At 38.5% G+C, this 19,516-nt stretch overlaps 1 protein-coding gene and 2 long non-coding RNA genes across 7 annotated transcripts in view; 2 read left to right on the top strand and 1 right to left on the bottom strand.

Moving 5' to 3' along the window:
- Positions 1-19,516, bottom strand: part of RhoGAP19D (Rho GTPase activating protein at 19D) — a 49,608-nt gene that overhangs the window by 18,218 nt on the left and 11,874 nt on the right. For all 4 annotated transcript variants that reach the window (XM_002055072.4, XM_032439991.2, XM_070209891.1 and 1 more), the window contains exons 2-4: positions 8,372-9,040; positions 6,320-6,628; positions 5,645-6,153 (exon numbers count right to left, since the gene is read on the bottom strand). In XM_002055072.4, coding sequence (XP_002055108.1) covers positions 5,645-6,153; positions 6,320-6,628; positions 8,372-8,614 — 1,061 coding nt within the window. In that variant the 5' untranslated portion in view covers positions 8,615-9,040. The remainder of the gene's footprint in view (positions 1-5,644; positions 6,154-6,319; positions 6,629-8,371; positions 9,041-19,516) is intronic.
- Positions 241-3,096, top strand: LOC116652096 (uncharacterized). 2 transcript variants are annotated; one of them, XR_004305099.2, is made up of 4 exons: positions 241-476; positions 544-863; positions 1,814-1,942; positions 2,004-3,094. It is a non-coding gene; the product is annotated as an uncharacterized lncRNA (long non-coding RNA). The 2 variants fall into 2 exon arrangements; XR_004305098.2 differs by having other exon boundaries at positions 241-863; positions 2,004-3,096.
- LOC138911343 (uncharacterized) lies at positions 5,245-6,251 on the top strand. The gene is made up of 2 exons (XR_011416904.1): positions 5,245-5,619; positions 5,695-6,251. It is a non-coding gene; the product is annotated as an uncharacterized lncRNA (long non-coding RNA).

Here is a 19,516-nt window from a genome sequence, read left to right as displayed (position 1 = left end):
GTGCGCGTGTGTGCATATATGTCTCTCTCTCTCCCTCTCTCTCTGTGTGTGTGTGTCTGTTCAATTAAATTTGTCTTAATCATATAACAATGGCGCGTTAACAAATATTCGTATACATTTGCTTTTGTTGTTGTATAATTTACACTCCGCTTGTGCACTCCCACACCCACGCATACATACATACCACACACACACACACACACACATGTATACACATACATCATATCGTTACAGTACATCCCGACCCGTCGTAAGCAGCGGACTGATGGGAGCACGGGATTTATTCGGTCGGAATGAGTTCCTCCTGCGGACGTCAAAAACTTTAGCGATTCTTTTTCTGATTTGGCACACACAACGCATGACCTTCAGCCCATTGGCTGGCTGTTCCCTGGAAGCAATCCGAACGAACAAACATCCGACTGCCCGAAACATCATGTCGGATTAACAGTTGACCACATATCTTAATACCCAGACAGGTAAGACTTTTATTTTGGCAGATCCTGCATCGAAGTGGCAAATGATTCCTTCCGGTTGGCCTTCAAGTACACTCAAGAAACCGACCGACTGGTACCATTTTCTTGCAACAGACCAAAGCCCATAAAACAGCCGGAGTAGCTGCATGAAAGAATTTTTAATGGTCTACTGACGCTTTCCTGTACCAAGCCATCTTCATGACTTCGCCCAGGCTAGGAAAAACTGCCTTCGAACCGGACGCGTCCACCAGAGGCCAAAGATGATACCCAAATTCCAAGTTTAACATCTTACTCGGGTCGTTGCGATGAACGGTCAGGCCGACAGACATGGTCCAGATTGTGTTTTGCCTTTTTAATGTGCCCCATATACATAGAAAGTCAATTGAAGAAGTAAGTAAACATTTGAAATATCTATTTAAGTGGGTGGTGCCTCAACTTATCTACGCGAAAGTTTTTCGCAACAAGTTGCCAGCACGTAATTAGAAACGATAACCGGTAAAAAATAAATTATAAATAGAAAAAACAAAAAAAAAAAAAAAAAAAAAAAATACGAAACAAACAGAAAAAACAAAGAATCCAAATTCGACACGGCATCCGTAACACGTGCCACACAGTTAACATGGAATCATCCACTCAGCTGAAACTTCAGATGATATTCAAGAGCTCTCGACGCGAACATTTCTTCATTTAGGTGCTTGGTATGCAGCTCACGGCTAATGTGAGCAATGCAAAACAAATAGAGACAATTGCCATTGCCAAATTTATCACTGAATATTTCAAGCGATACCCAAAACTAAGAATTCTTCAATTCATGCATTAGGTTAACTTATCGATAAATGCACTAGTCGTTTTTTTTTTTTCTTTAAACAAAATTCAAGGCAATCAGTAATATTATAACATATATTTTATATAAGAACAAGAGTGCTTCGGGGGGTAATGCCGACTGTGAGATATCTGTGTATGTATGCCGCAAGGCCGTCGAGCTATGCGTTTGTGATTGAAATTCAGTATTGTATCACACGGCTTTAACCTAAAGTCAATTTTTCGACAATGGAGGAAGATAAGGAACATGGTGTATTATTTTTTATCTGCATCTACTCTTCAAGAACCTAAAGACCAAGTTTGGTGTATATAGCTCTTATAGATCTCGAGTGATGCTTAGATTACCATAAAACCATTAAATGTATCTTTTCGTTATCATTCAAGTTTCTTTCACAAAAACCGAATAAGTTAATGCTCTTATGTCAGCACAGAGGCATATTAATCAACCAAACTTGTAAAAAATCTCTCGACAGCAATTAGATGGTTTGTGGTTGCTTAAAAAATAACTCTATTTTCAGGCAATCGCACTTTAAACATATTCCATATGCTATTTATCAGATTCCACGCAATCTTCAACGAACTTCAACCAGCTCAATATACTCGTGTTGTTTGTGCAAATGACCTACAACGAACTGTGGCCGATATATGTATGAATCAGTAATTTTGTTTTGCTACTTTCTAAAGAAAACTATTTATTACTTTTTACAGTTCAATTGCAGTGTCTACGTTGGCGCACAAATTTCGCATTCCAGAGTTTGGGTCATATCTCTAGAGGATTGTCTGCCCTATGCATAAACATGCGCACATACACACAAACAAACACACACGCACAAACGCACACACACACACACACAAAGAGTGAAAACAGGAAGCTCGCCCAGTAGCCAATGGCCAATGGCATTTTTATGCATGTGTTTATTTTTGTTGAAATGCATTCGTCGTCATTGCTAAATCAAGACGCAGTCAAAAAGTCAACACACAAAATATAATGATAAAAAAAAAAATATATATATATATATATATATATGACACGAACCAAGCGGCGCGATCAATCGATTTCGATGCTTTATCCCGTCGAGGCAACCATTAAGATCCCGAAATGCGCTGTGAGCAGTAAAACAACTAAGAGATCTCTGGTCGAGAGTAGATAAACCCGACTTGAGGATAAGCTGAGCCCAACGTCGTTAATGCAGCGACTGTGCTTGATCTTCCCTTTGTCCCAGACAATGAATGGGAAATGCATTTATGATTAACTTGGTTGTTTGTTGTCCAAACTTTGTGCAACTTTTAGGATATGAATTTTGCATCCTAGCTTGTGTACATACCAAAGACGAGCATGTATCTCCATATGGATCTAGATCTAAACGAGTCTTTAGTGTCGCTATAAGCATTATTCTATATACTCAAAAAAAATCGAAAAATACTCAAATTATCGAAATGTATATTAGAATCATTTTTGTGAGGCTGTCTCCTATCTAATACAGTTAAGAGAAAAATTGTAAATACAAACGATGTAATGAGACGTTCTCAAAAAAAATTGAAAAAATTAAAAAACAAAATATAACACCCCATTGTAATAAGGACTGTTGATTGACAACAAATTGAAAAAAACGCACACTGTACTAAATGTCAAAGAGAACTGAATTTTGGGAAGCCAAAAGTGTTAACTAACATATTAAAACAAGTATCGAATAGTTAATTGATAGATAAAGACAGATTATACTGCTAATGAAAACATCAATATGTTGATATTTGCAATGCGTTCTGCTAAAATGATTATGGTGGATAAGTATGAGTTCATAAATACATTTCATTCAACGCAACAATGACCAAAATGCTTTGGCAATACAAATGGGGGAAAAATTAAAATTATGATGAAATCACCATGGTAGTCGGTAGTCGGAGACCGACGCGATGGACACATTTATCTGCTGTATGTGGTGTTCTACAATTTAATAGGCTGTCGTCGGTCCAAGCATGGACTACTCATCATCATCATCATCAACATCATTATTAAGCGCCTACATAGATGTATGCATATGTATATGTATGTATCGTACAAATTAATGACAGTGAAAAGTCTGGCGAAAAATGCGCAAAACATATATTATGCCAAATGCGAAAAACTTTGCCCTGGACATTTGCTATGAAGCCCCAGTCTCAGTCCCAGTCCCAGTCACAGAGGAAGATGAGTAAGTTGGGGGGCAAATGAGCAAACACCCTGTTTACAAAGTTCACTTTACAATTGTTTTTAATTATTTTTGTCGCCATTGTGGAGCTTAGTTAATGCTATTTAGAGCATGCACTTAATTTATTGTTATACGACATTTATAACATTTTCCGAGTTACATGTTATTCGATTACGAATCGCATCTTTCTGTCTGGCATTGAATTTTGTTGTGCTTTCAAATTGTATTTGTTTGTGTCTTGAATGAAAGTGAAATAATGTACAATTTGCATATGCATACGAGCACACACACACACACACAGACAGGTGCTCATTGGAAGGAGGGTAGCTAAAGGTAGGTAGTCTCTTGATGTCACCATAAATCAAATGCCATACAGTGTGATCAAGTTCATTGGAATCGCGACGGCGCCAAAGGCTGTTGGCCAGTAAACTGTCAATTTGTTTCGCTGAATGAGTGTATATATGCGAGCTTGTGTGTGTGTGTGTGTGTAAGTGCGAATTAATATTTATGAAACATCCGACACATGTATGCACGTCTATTAGCATTGGCAGTGGTACACAACAGCGTAAATACCTGGTTTGCAAATTTCTTTTTCAGTTGCTGCTTCAAGAAATTGGCTAAGCCCAATAAAGAAAAGTAGCTAAAAATAGCTGATAAACTTTATGAGCAAATTGGCAAGAGGCAAAATTTACTTGCGATTGGGATGCCAAAAAATAGCTACATTTGCCTAAAATTCCAACTGTTTCCGGCTGACGACAACTAAAAATAGCTACATTTTGTTTAAGATGCCAAAAAAATAGCCAAGTTTGCTTACAATTTTAAACGTTTCCGGTTGACAACATCTAAAAATAGTTGCATTTGCATCATATTCACAAAAAATACCTTAATTTTATTTGATTTTCAACTGTTTGCGGCTGACGGCCGATGTAACTGGCCAAATTCAGCTAGAAAATAGCTGAATTGAAAACACTTGTGATAAAATTAATCGCGTACATTACACTGCTAACGTTTATTAACCGGCTTTGAGCGGCCTCGTGAGAAATTTCAAAATTTCCGCGTCTAAAATAAATTATGTCGAAGATTTTTCAACATAATGTTACAGCTAGCTTTCAAGTTGAATAATTAATTAGTTAATAAGTCCAAGAAAATATATATTTTAAATATAATGGCTTATATTCCTATATCAACTATAGTATATCCTTTTTGTTATTTGTTAAGTTCCAACAAAATTCGTAATATTCTGATCATATCATGTCTCTGTAATGTCAAGTCTTTATAGTAATATATCAATCAATATGTTTGATAGTGATTTATGTTTGTTGACTTCTTATAGATATACGAATACTGTAGCTGGCTTTTCTGTCAATTTGCTTAGTTTCGATTTCCCTACTGCGTTTATTTATGAATAGCCCCAACTGTTTTCTTAGTGCCCTACGCTTTTTTAATTCGAAACAAACAAAACCTATCCAGCTGGCAAAAGTAAATCTGTAAAAGTAAAACCAAAATTTTCCATATTTAGCAAAATTTATACGTTTCATTAGAGCCAGGTAACAGACACGCCGAACTCAAATTAGTTTTTCTGCATTAAGAAATTGTTGCATTCGGCTTTCTTCAGCAAATTCCTATAGATAATATGGCCAAGTCATGGATTAAGGTGCGCAACTGTGTGGTGGCTTTATACAACGATCGCTTCTGCTGGAGCTTTTTCAAGAGCTATTTCCTCTTTCTGCTGGCGGTGCGATGTGCGAAGACTATACGGGCCTAATACAGTACACAGATAGACATTTTGGGCAGTCGATTGGATTTGCCCCACTGTGGCATTTGGCAACGGTCGCTGGCCTGTCTAATTGCACTAAACACTGTCATTTTTGCTGCGCTTGGCGAAAGAGAAACGCCAGTGGGCAGAGAGCAGAGTCGTCACAACCTGCCGACTGGCGTCTGATAAGATTAACAGCCGTTTCTGTCGCTGCTCGTCCACCCAATCCCCGCTGGCAACCACATCCCGAGTTTTTGGCTTTGGCAACAGCACACACAGACGCAGACACAGACACAGAAACGGACGCGGACACGGGCACACACATACACACACACACACACACACACACAAAGCCACACACATGACGTCAATGGCCCAGGTGAGTTGAAATAGTTTACACTTACCGCATGAAGCTGCTCGACAACAGCTGCTGATGATGATGTTGCTGGTAAAGATGCTGCTGCTGCTGGTGCTGCTGATGCTGACGCAGGCCATGGGCCATGTCACCGAAGTCGATGCTACTGCTGCCGCCTGAGAGCGCCGGATGGCGTTGCGGATGCGGATGCTGCTGCTGTAGCTGCAACTGTTGTTGGTGGTGGTGGTGGCTATTGTTGCCGGGGAGTCCACTGCCGCTGGCATTGCTTGTTATGCTGCCGGACCGACTGCCGCCATGCAGCGGTTGTGGCGGCTGGGCTGGCGATACAGAGGACACAGACGAAGACGAATTATTGACAACAGCGGGATATGAGATCAACTGTTGCTGTGGAAACGTCGACTTGATGGCAGCCCCATTTGCCAGCAGCGCCGGCGAATGTGAGGCGTGGGCGCCTGCCAAAGGCGGCGGCGGTTGCGGCGCCTGTGCGGACATCGTTAGGCGATTCGATTCCGGCGTGTGGGCAATGCTCGTGTAATGCTGCAACGAAACCAGATCAAATAATGTGACAACCGTTTCAAAGGATATTCTAATTTAGATAATACCAAATATTAACAATACATAAGTATATTTCCTAAGCTCTTTTCCTTTCTTCTTTTTTTATTTCTTTACATTATTTTGTTATTTTTTTTTTGGACACACTCACCATCTGCAGCACATCGCACTCCTTGGGCACAACGTGCAGCGTTAGCACCGCTGGCGTCTGCTTGATCATCGAGACAATTGTGCTGTAGGCAATGCCAGCGATCGGCGTGTTGTTCACCATTAGCACCCGGTCGCCCGTCTGTAGATTGGCGTAGTGAGCCGGTCCGTTCGCTTGCACCTCTTTGATGAAAATGGTCTCCATCGCTTTCACTTGGTATGGCGGCAGCGACGTTGGTGACGTTGGCTCCAAGCCGACGACACCGCCGCTGCCGCCGCCAACGTTGCCGCCGCCGACAGCGTTTGTCGCTTCCTACACAAAACGTAAAAAGCAAAAACACAAAAACGTGAAACGGCAACAACAACAATAAAAAACAAAACAAGTAAGCCTGCTCTAGTCTAGAGTAACCGACTAGCAGATACCCTGTTTGCGCAGCGTTCAGCTGTTTCTTTATATAACATATCCACATGATATGCATATCCCAGATTTGCTTCTTCATTTCTTAGCGCTACACATCTGGTAAATGCGTTCTTGAATCAATTCGCGCTTATTGTCCGATCGTTTTGAATTTTACAAGAATTTATTATCGCATTGAACACATTTTCATGTACCAAAGTGCATTTTAATTTTGCGCAGAACGCGAAAAGTCAAATATTCTACACCTGTGGGAACCCTTTGTAAGTCTACAAACTAAATTAGGTTTCCTAAAAGATCTTGTTACCAAATCAATATTTATCGTTATAAAAATGGGAAGATACTTTTTAAAATTAAAGTCCCAGCTCTTATTTTTGTCCATCAGAAAGTATATTCACCCATAAATTATGTGCCGGAAGATGCTTCCTTCTGTCTATTTCAGATATTTGCACAACACAACTATTATACCCTTGCGCAGCCATTACAAACGATCACAGGGTATATTTAGTGGCAAATAGGAGAGCGGCTCAGTGAGCGTAAGGCCTCAAAGAGAGAATAAGAGCAGGAGAGAGAGAGAGAGAGAGCGCAACGAGCATATAATAAAAGTAATGTGAGCAACAAAATTGCAAAAAAAAAAAAAAAAAAATCAAGTCAAAGAGGTGAGCACAAGAGAGACAGGCAGAACGTTGGCGAACGCAACACGACGAATTTGGTATGCTCTTCAAATTGTTCGAAACTAAATTGAATTTGTTTCGCGAAGTTTTACTTGCAGTTAAGCTTATGCTTTTGGACTAATATAAGAGCTATGGAAAATATAACTTAACTCTTATTATTGTAGGCTATTGAACGAAATCGAATCCCATATTCTACACATTCTATATTCTATATTCGAGAATGGCATTCATATTTTATGTTAGAAGAAATGAAAAATTCAGTATTGAGGTTTATGTTATAATTGTATTTTAAAAGAGTACAAACTATCTATCGAAATTCCCCGGCCATATTTTTCTATTTACTTTGGAAAAACCCATCAATGCAAAATAGATTTCTTTCAATAATTTCTTATCAGAACTGAGAATAGCTCACGAATTTATCATGGAAGATTTAGGTATATTTTGCAAATTCCTTTGTGGCGCATATGCATAAAAACGGCCACAACTAATCTCTGATATATATATGTATATATTATATACATTTTGATTGTGTCTGCTATGAAACCAAAGTTTATTCATATTATCAATTGTTTATTTATAGCGCCCGTTGCAAACTCTTTGAAGCATGCGATATACTTCAGCTACCCTGGCATGGGCAAAAAGAAAGCAGCGGCGCGCATTTGAATAAGCGGCGCGTGCGTTGCGCTCACGTAACGGCAGGCAGCGACTGCGCGATTGTGACTATGGCAGAGACTTGCCAGACCGCCAAAAAAAAATATGAAAAAAAAAAGCAAAAGTGGCAAGGCAATCCGATGACTAATTGGAGATGCAGGCACTAGGCTATGCTCGGCTGCTGGCCTGGCGCGCATGCGCATTGCTCTTGGCTCTCTTACTCTCTCGCTCTCTGCCATGCTCTCTCCACTATGCGAACTTGCACGCTCTCCAAGCTTGAGAGATCGCCCTGAGATCGTCAGGCTGTGACGCTTACCTGAGGCCAGCTGGCGGCATCATCTTCCGGTGGATAGGCAATAAAGTGACGCAGCGTAAAACCGAAGCCCTGATTCGGACGCCTCCGTATGACAACCAGCTTTGGCTGTATCGATGACGCGGCTATTGCTGCATTGTTTGCTGCCGCTGCCGCAGCGGCTGCTGTGCTGGGCGTCGCTGCCTGCGCTGCTGCTGCCTGCGCTGCCGCTGCCACCGCTGCTACTGCATTCGAGTTTTGTAACATTTTCGGTTGGGTTTTCTGCGTCAACGCCTGTTTGGAGCTGCGGCCGCTGCTGCTGCTGCTGCTGGGCTCTCTTTTTCTTCCTGGCTAGGAGTTGCTGTGGAGCTGAAGATGTTGCTGCTGGCTAATGTCTAGTTGGGCAACCTGCTATTGGCGGCTGCTTCTGCTGCTTCGCTAGTTACGTGTTGCACCCTCATTTGTTTGGGGATACGTTGCGCTCAGCACCGAGCAAAAAAGTTGTCCACTTGTTGTTGTTTTTATCGTTGCTGTTGTTGTTGTTGTTGTTGCTATTGTTGTTTGTTGGTCTGGTTGAAATCAAAATTGTGTGGCCCGATCTTGGGGCGTCAGGACGCCCATGGTAAAGCTCCACGGGAGCATAGCACTAATCTTTTAATGTTCCTATTGCATTGGTTCTTTTAATACTGCAACCTAGAAGTAATAATTGGCTATTATTAATATTTTCTTATTGCTATTACTGTTATTATAGGTAGGTTATATTTTTATTTGATCTTTTAAAAAAATGTGAAATAATTCCTTAAGAAGAAGCGTCCAGTTAAGAGTGGTGGAACCGTATATATCCAAAAACGACACACCAAGAAAATTATATTTATATATATATTAGAAGTGGAACCAATCTTAAATAAAATACTCATACCTAACTGACAAATTATATTAAGGAAGACAAAAGATCATTGCATTGGTCGGAAATAGCCGAAGAACAGAGTTTGGAAAGCACAAAATCAGTTCAAATTATCAGTAAAAAAGTGAAGTATATTTATGAGCATGAAAATCGTATGGAATGGCGATATCAAGGATTATAATAATCTCTGAGTTATTAGGAAAGATTAGTTCTTCTGTCTGTTGAATATATTTAAACAATTTTATATAATTTTGTTTATAAACTTTCCAAACTTAATTGTGAGCCCATGAAAATCGCATAGAAAGGCGATATAAAGAACTACAATAATCTCTCAGTGATTAGAATATATGTAAGGACTATCTCTACTTATACTTCTTGTGCCTGTGAAGTATGAATGTTGAATAAGATTCATTTAACCTTTTTTTACAAGTTTAGAAAATAAATAAGATCTTAATAAGGTTATCTCAAAGATTTCCTTACACTTACATACATAAGTCTTACATCCAAATTCTTGTTTTGAAGTATATATGCAAAAGGGTATTAACCCAAGTTAGCCACAGATTTTAATTTGTTGTTTCTTCTTCTTTTTTTTATTGGCAGTTGGCCTTTTTCTGTTGTTTTATTATCGCACAACCTCTGCATGTTGCCTGCCCGTACTTTCCAATAGATGGTACTCAGAGACCCTCAGGCATAACTACTCTAGACTCTCAATGTACAGTTATTTAAGTGCTTTTTACTATAAAAGCCCAAAAGCTTAAAGACCAAAAATATTTTACGGCTTTAATTACAATCGTCGTAAACAAAACAAAAAAAATAATAACAACTAAGCACGTCGTACGCGGGCATCATCAACAGTGCAATACACTGTAAATACCGCTTAAAGCAACTGTAAGGGGTCGTCTGGACCAAGGTTGTAGTTTACAAGTTTGAGAAGGGAACTCTTGCAAAAATAAAAGTTTGCGACTTTTGAATGCGGGTCGTGGCTTGACTGGAATATTTTAAAAGATCTTAAGTAGTCTACCAGCAACATTTTAGGACCCCAACTTAACAAATGTGTGACACTTAGATTTTTGCGGTTAGCCCGCCCCCTAATGGGTGTGGTTCACACAATTTTAACACCTTGTCTGACGCACATATATGTACATATGTTCCGAGTTTGCAGTCTATCTAGTGACAGTTGCGGTCGGACGCACTTTGCACAGAACTAATATACTCGTTTTTACTTTGTGTGTGGAAGAAAGCAAAACGAATAATGTGTGAACATTGACCGTTAAAGTGTTGGCAGTTGAAAAGTGTAACACGCCCAGTCCAAGCTTCAAGCTGTTGCTGACGGGAAGGGTCGGAGTTTTTGACGTAAGAATTGTAATTAACATAACTTTATTTTTTATTCGTGCTTTGAACTATATTTAAATTTAACAGTTAGCTTGGGGGCAACGAATGCAATAAGATTTTTCAACTCAGAACTTAATTAATTCAATAATTTATACTTGGAATTTATTTTGGTTATTATGAAAACAGATTTTCGTTTTAAGGCAATTTTCTAAAGGTGAGCAGAAGACTACCTTATATAGAGTGTAGGGCAGCTGAAAGTTGGGCATGCGTTTATAAGGCATATCCTTGAATATGTTGCCAACATTTGGATATTCTTTCAGCAATATTAACACACATTGACGAACAGCTTGGCTCGGTTCTAGGTCATTTCTTTGCCTTGACAGAGTAATTATACCCTTTCACAAGTATATTTATGGTTTTATTATTATTATTATTATTATTATTATTTTGGTTTTTATTATTTTCCTTTCTTCAAGGTAAACCTGTGTGACCCACCGACTTGGCGCCTTGTCATGGGGCTGTACCAAACTGTCGAGTTGGATTGCCATTAGCAGAGGAATGGACGGTAGGGGCGGAGGGGTTGTGCATGACACAAAGGCAGAGCTGTTAAGCTCTAAAATGCACAAACACATGTATTCCTTGCATGTTTTTGTTTTTTCGATGAGATAATTTGACCGATCAACGCCCCTATTTTATAGCAATTGTATCGCATGTGTGTGTGTGTGTGTCTTTTATTGATTTTATCGTAAAGCGTGGTAATTAAACAACAATTGCGACAACAATGACAATTCGTGAATTAATACACGTGTAATTACAAACCGACAACAAACGAAAAATAAAAATCAAACAAATCGCTCAGATACTGGGCTATAATTGTTCCATTGTTACAGCAAAATCGCGTACAACGTTTATACAATAATTCAGTGTTAATTGTAGCCGATTTAACAATGAAAACAACTGATGAAAAGAGCTCAAGTGTGTCAGCAGCCGATTCACGTTGCATACCATATTTAAATCTATATATCTTATCTGTGCGTGCTACTGTTTCAGATATAGTACATAAATGTCAATTGATATTTGACTCGTTGTGTAACTTGAAATCTATCGCTGATTATTTCAATCGATAACTATTCTTATTATCGATGCACGAGCTCGATTTCACAAAGCTTTTGCATTTCACGCGTTTCGCGTTTCGGATTCGGGCATTCGCAATTGTTAAATAAGTGATAAAAAGAATAAATTATATTTAAAATGTGTCTTAAAATACATATTGCAGAATTCTTTTTTGAATATAAAGTTTTAAACGCAACATGTTTTATCGCTATTTTCTAGCTATTTCGCAAACTTGCAGGTGGAATAACCCAACACGACTTCTGACATTCGTTAGTTCAGTTTGTCAAAATGGTACATCCTAAAAAAGATAGTTGGAGCAATCAATTGATGTACTTGAAGCTTTTCCAATAAAACCAACTGTGAAGAGAGTAAATCACGTCGATATCGAACCGCAAAAGATGGACTTAACTCCTCAATTTCTACCAATATCGTTTCGAAAAAGAAACGAGTAAGCCGAGAACAACTCTAGTTCGAAAAGTATTCACATATAGATTGAATCGCACAGTTTAATGCTACATTGATTTGCCTATATTCGCACGATCGGATCGTTCGCTCGATATCATCCAGGTCTGACGAACCGTTATTCAATGGGTAAATAAACAAGGCAAAGAAAGAAAACACGGGCCAGGCGAGGCAACAATATACGTATCGCTTGCGAGCTTTATTGACTATACTTAAGTTCTCTGTTGTTGTTTTTTTTTTTGTATTTGTTCTGTTCTTTTTTGTGTCTGCTTCTTCCGTATGCTTGTGATAACAATTAAATTGATTGTTTTGCACTACGAATCGAAAATCGAGTGGAAAATGAACCGAAAGGCAAAAGCGCTTGGCCCCAAAGACCCACAGAGAAAATGTGTGTAATGAGCGAACAAACGGTAAAAGTATCAAAGTATCCAACTGGAGACCAATCCCAACCCCCTACTCCCGCCCTACCCCCCTCCACACACAACAATGGACAACGCACACATTACATCAATCACAGCGTCGAGGGGGCGGTGATCAGTCAAGAAAATAAAAAAACCTTAAACCCAAAATAACAAACAAATTGGTCAGTAATAAAATGAAATGTACGTAAATTATCCGAATCATGCAGAAGAACTGGGAAACTGATGAGCACAACGAAACAGTTATGCACCCCGCCCCGCCTTAACTGACTCTTCATTCTGATTAATAATGATTCTTGAGCGAATCCAAAAGATAGTTGCGTGTTACAATTGATTTGGAATAGTTGTTAATCAGAATGGATAGAAACTTAGCCAGATCGATTTTACTGCACTTTATTACAATATTATTATTACTCTTACCGAAGTTAGCAAATTCTATTTTTAAGATGCGAAACATAAAGACTCAGTTCCAACTAGAGTGCATTCAGATCGAAAGCTCAATGTGTGAGGTGCCCGGGCGATAAGCGCATCCTTGACTCTGTACTAGATTAACTGTAATCTGGGCTGTCAGACCTTAAATGTGGCGCCCCTAGTAATATTGTTTGCTCGTTATTCTGGCCATTAATTTATGGCATACCATTTCGTTTCCATTTCGAATATTTACAGGGGCACTTATCATAACGCGATTACGATGACACGACGAATCTATATATATATATACATATATGTATATACTTTCTATATGTGCATATATATTAATGATAATGTCCAAATCAATAGGACAAGTGCACGTTCAATCACAATTTTAAACTTAAATCAAAACAAAACAAAAAACGCACAATGAAATTATCATCTGTATCTTGTATCTTCCGCCGTATAAGCTGTTTTGGTTCTTTGTTTATAGCGTTCTCAGAATGGAAACAGTATTGAATAAAAGAAAGAACATATGTGATATGTACTACGGAAAGTTCGTTGTAAGTATTAATCAGATCTGGATCTCAAGAAAGCCCAGACACGAACTAGCTTAGGAACTTGCAATAAATGTTCTATTTATTTGAATAGAGTGCTCGACTGTTGGATGCCCTGTACTCCGTGCTTACTTCTCTTAAAGACGCCGAATAATAGAATATGTTTATCGTCCGATCTTCATAAAATTTGTTTAGGGCTCAAACATGATATCCAACTGCTGCAACAGACTTCTGTTCAAAACGTTTATACCCGCTCTGAATTCATATTAGTGTATGAGAAGGCAGTTGTGCTATGTTGTGATATGCAAGGATTTCCATAAATCGATTCGATAAATATTGAACATAATGTTCTTTTGCTAGCCCCAATCGCAATCTACAGGAGCGGATGGTGTCTTCATCTGCTCGTACGTTTAACTGATCATAATACAAGTACGAATAGATCGAAATTGTTATTGCCGCCTTGGCACATGGTAAATTAAACACACATTATTGAAATGCTCGTACGCACATCAAAGCATTTGCCGACCTGAACACGAGTCTCGACTATTTATCGACAACTCAAACAGTCGATCGGTCAGTTCTCTGTCCATTTGCAGGTATATACATATATATTTATATAAATATATATCTATATAGATACATTTATATAGATATATAATATATATATTTATATACGCACGGATGTACACATGATGTCTGCCCCGTTGGTGTTGACGCTGCCAGGAGCGAGCATGGGCACCGTGCCTAGAAGTGGGGCTGCAATGGGCTGAGATTGTATATGTGTGTGTGTGTGTGTGTGTGTGTGTGTGTGTGTGTGGTATGGGCCCCGTTCCATTATGCCATTCAACTTGTTGCCAAGTAAGATACGCAAAGATACAGATACACTTAGATACTCAGATACTTGGGTACAGATACCGCGAGGCAATGTACGCGTTGCGACTCGACTTCCATGCGGTTCACATTTTCAATTTGTTTCGTTGTTACGTTTATTTTCGAATTGTTTATTTAATGTTCTCGTGTTCGCGCGGTTTTTTTTTCCCGCCCCTCCCACTATTAGAGGAAGAGTGTGTATACATGGCGTGAAGCAGGAACAGGAACAGGGGCAGGCGCAGGGCAAGAGGCCGTGTGGCAGCTAACACTAAAGAGCAACACAATTCGCCAGGAGCCAACACCATTAAAACTGGGTCCAGCCGAGCCTTGATAATCAAATTTCTGACAATTGACGGCAAATCAATAAGTCAAGTGCTAAAATTTAGACGCACACAAATAGCTATAGAACGGGCGAGAAACTGTGAGAGATATATCAATAGAGCCAGCGACACCTTGACCTCATTTTACGACCTTTTTGTCGTAGCACTGTGATGGCAATACAGGGTGCCAGAGCGCAGTGGGGAGAGGGGCGTTTTGTTGTGCATTCATTGCTTGCGTGTTGTTTTCATGTGTGTGCGTGAGAGAGGAGGGGGCGGGGGGAGGGTGAAATTGCAAGTGCTTTAGAGGGCATAACTGGGTTTATATTTAAAGCAAGGCGCTGTATCTATTGGATTTTACTATATATACACCATAGCATCATCAGCAGCATCAAGTGCTTGAATAAATAGAGAAAGAAAAACCAAAACGAAGATATATACAGTGATCGCTCGGAAATCAGTTCTGTCAGCAACTATATGCCCATAAATATTATTCAAATATAGGCTTTAACAATCGTTAATTTCCTAACTTGTTGCACAGATACATACGTATTGTGGGACCTTCAGAAATCAAAATAGTTTGCAAATATATTTATCATCCAGACTAGTAGATACTATATTGTTACCTTTGCGAGGCTTAGATGCATGAGCGTCGGACCAGCAACCGACTGATAGCTGTTGTTTCCTCAACTGGAATGTTGTCACCGGACTGGCAAGCGAAAAATCGTTGGTTCAACATTCAGCAGCACTTGGCCACTTTTACCATATATTTGTCTATATGATTTGTTATAATTTACAAAGAAAACAGGAGACTTAAATTTGTTTTTAAATAAAGAAACAGAAATGTGAGAACCAGAGCAGAAATGTGTTTCATCTTTCCAGCTTTACAGGACGTAAACATAGACGCAAAATGGCAATTTGGGAAGTATTTTATATGTCTAAAGTTAGCGAGAATATCGCAAATAGTTCGGATAACACTTACATATTCTATCCACATAATTCAATCGACACGGCCAACTGCATGTGATTTAGTTTTGTATGGCATAAAGAACTCTTTAAATGTATATGCTGACACGCTAATCCACCCTTTTTATTTCGGCTACGAGGTATTAAGAGCGAGAAAAACGAACTAAAACAATTCCCTGATAGGCAAGCGCCAAGGAAGCAATTAGAAATTCGCTATTGTTTTCGGCTTTCTTGTTTGTACTTTTCTATTTCTATTCCCATTTGTGTGTGTGTGTTTTTTTTTTTTTTTTTTTTTTTTTGTGTACTTTTATCTTGTATACATGCGACTCGAGTGTGTGTGTGTGTGTCAATTGGCGATATTTATAAAAACCTATGCCATAGGCAAATAAACACTGGCGAATGGCCACAAAATAATAGCTGCGAGGATTTCCACCAGCGACCATGACACAGCAGCAGCCGGAGCCGGAGCCGGAGCCGGAGATGGGTAGCATTATCATTTGGAAGTCGTAATAAATCAAAAATGTGCAAAATGCTGACACGAACGATTTGCGATATTCTGACTCGCATAAAGATTGAATATTATGTGTAAACAATGCGAGCAGACCGATATTTTCATACATTTTCATGTTACATATGTACATTCAAGAACTGAAGATACATCTATTCGACGCCTGAACAATATTTCTTTGGATTGTGAGCACTGTTAAAGAGCAGAAACAATACAATCTTTAATATGCCTTGTTGATTCTTTACTCATATTTAGAAAAGTTTATATTCAAGTAAAATTCGCGGAGAACAACTGCATATATTCTTAAAGCGATTTTAAGCTAACGTAAATTCTTGAATACCCTGTTCTCAGGGAAATGTTTGCCACAGAGCGCGGGAATCCTTTCCGAAGACATAAAGCAGGCACATGCTGGAATGTATCTATCTAACACCTAAATTTTCTATTCATCATATGCAACACAAGTTTGTCCTTTTTCTTCAAGACATGAACTTTTCCATTTCCATAAAAACCGATAAATATCGATTTGAAAATAAGGTTTTTACAGCATATCTCGACGAGTATAAGAGCCAGCGCCAGTTTCTGGTATAATGTGCACGGCACATGAATGTGTACGTTTTTAGATACCTCAAGTCCATTTATAAGTTTTATGAGTACAGGGTATAGCAATTGCACGACACCAAACGCTAAATAAACAATTTGTCTTTTGAGTAAACAAAAATGATATTCTGCGCGCGCTGCCTGAGCTATGTGAAAAACAACACAAAAATATGTAAATCAAGGGAACGGAACCGCAAGACCAGGCGGTCGGAGGGGCCTTCTCGCTGGATGCTGGTTAAACGTGCTGCGTGCTTCGAGTGCGACAGCAGTATCAAGGCCCTGGAACGACCCCGGCGCCAGCTTGAAGCGTGCTCGGGAATTGCAGCTGAAGCTAGCAAAACCAAGAGAAATTGAAATATGTATAATACAAAATATAATAATACTGCTAAAAAGACCTGCCCGGCAAGTGTGCATAAAGAAAAAAAAAAGTGATCACACCAGAGAAATCTCTTTTGCTCTTGTTAAAGCATTTGATTTGCAATTATTCAGGCCTTTGAACAATTTAGTTAAGAGAAAAATAAAAACAAAACAAAAAACTGAAGTCGTGTCCCGACTTTAGAGACAACAATTTTGTTGTTTGTTACTATGCGCTGTTGTTGTTGTTGTTGTTGTTATGCCCATTGACATGATTTCGAGTTCAATTGAAGTGAACTGCGAAAATGTCGAGAAACAAATGCCATACAACAACAATAAAAGCAACAACAGCAGCAACATATACAATAAATTCTCAAATAGGCAAACACACACTTGAACAAAAATATGAAAATTGAAGAACATAAAAAATAAAATAAAATATTGCACTCTTACAAGCAAAAGACTGAAAAGGGCCAAAAGTAAATTAGCAAAAATCAAAATAAACAAGATGCCCAGGCTTAGAGCCACTTTTATACATAAGCCTCTTTCCGACGGATTGTTCCTATGGAAGCCATATTGTCGAGTGTCCATAACATCTAATTTTACAGCAATAAAGGACTTATATGATATTACCCGTCCTAGCCCGTGGCCCGTATATGGAACTTTTTCGTTCAGTTTCCGCCCGTCAAGCTCACTGGAGTTTTCTTTTTATTTGAAAATATGTTTAAGCTCCATCGAATAAGGCAAAAGGCCAAAAGACGGAATCAACTGATAAGTATCTTAAAACCGAAAAATAAACTTTCATTTACCAAAGCTTTGAACCGTATAGATGGACATTCTAGAGCGCCGAGCTCTTGCGAAAAACGTATCACATTAATTCACACAAAGATCTTTGAAAATGAGATTCCGACGGAAAACAATAAAAATTGCAATTTTCCACAAAATTTCCATAGTTGCGGGTGGAATTTTCAAAGTCGCTGAAACACGTATTCATTAAGTTCTTATGTACGGGCTTAATAGTAAGTTTGAATCGGCAAAAACTTAAATCTTCACCCAAAAAACTATTAAATCGCAGTTCCTCAAGAATACTTGGATTCCGCAAAAAGCGTGAAACACGTCTTAAATTATTTTTCGTAGGGTTCCTTGGAAATGAATTTGAACGCGAAACTTTACTCACCAAATTTTCACGCCGAGTAATGGATTTTTCGAAAATTGTGAAACACCCCTTAATTAAATTTGAACAAAGATTTTTGAAAATGAGTTTGAGGCCGATCGGCGTTAGTTTTTTGCGATTTTTTCACTTTGGCGGGTGGATTTTCGGAAAACTCCGAAAAAATCACAAACCTTTATCACAAAAGATAACTAGAGTAACAATTTCTTGATATATAGCTATTTATATATATTAGTTAGATATGAAGACAAAATTCAAAATACGCAGCTTTCAAAGTTTTGCGACAATAGCTACTTTGCCCAGACGACTATTGATACTGATCAAGAATATATGCACTCTATGGGAAAGCAGATGTCTCCTTTCGCACAAATTATAAATGCCCCCTTCAAGGATATAATGAACGCAAAATTAACAAATTACACACAATTACTATATAGTATTTGTTTCACAACATTTTGTTACACTCAATCAAAAATCAATTTTTATATTGATTAACTTATTACAAAATTGCCGTAATTATAGTCGTTGTTGCCGCTACACGCAATTCGAGACCCTGCATTGGGTCACAAAATGCACATCGAACAGATGGTGCCTTACCTTAAAGGTGGGGGGTGTACGTAATAGCATTTGTAATGAATCGTGATTTGCGAAAAAAAAGCCATTTGAAATTGCAAGCAGTGTCTTGGCAATTAGTCTTGGAAACTTACTTCAGATAAGAAAGATACTAGATCATTGGGGAACACGTTTTAAAATCTTATTAGAGAGCATACTTTTTGTTAAGATAACAATTAAAGAATTTGAAAAGAAATTGTTTCATTAAGATTTTGAATATATAAAAAAAAAACCAAGGTTTAAGCAGCTCACGAATCAAACATCGAGCCACAAATTGGTTCGTATCTAAAATTGAACCAGCGACTTTCTTTTTTAGAGTTTACAGTCTCGCTGAGAAACATTGTTAACAATTTAATACGATCATTGTTAATGCGTCTAATTAAAAGCTTTGCTTACACAAATGAATGCGAAAAACAACTTCACGAATCAAACCTCGAGCCAGAAATTGAGTCGCACCTAAAACTGAACCAGCGACTTTCCCTTTTAGGGTTTACATTCTCGCTAAGAAGCATTATAAAAATAAACATCTAATATAATCATTGTTAATGAGTTTATATCGCTACATAAATATCAGTG

Source organism: Drosophila virilis, chromosome X (genome assembly GCF_030788295.1).
Source record: "Drosophila virilis strain 15010-1051.87 chromosome X, Dvir_AGI_RSII-ME, whole genome shotgun sequence".
Classification (NCBI taxonomy): domain Eukaryota; kingdom Metazoa; phylum Arthropoda; class Insecta; order Diptera; family Drosophilidae; genus Drosophila; species Drosophila virilis.
This window is presented reverse-complemented; position numbering and strand designations above follow the sequence as displayed.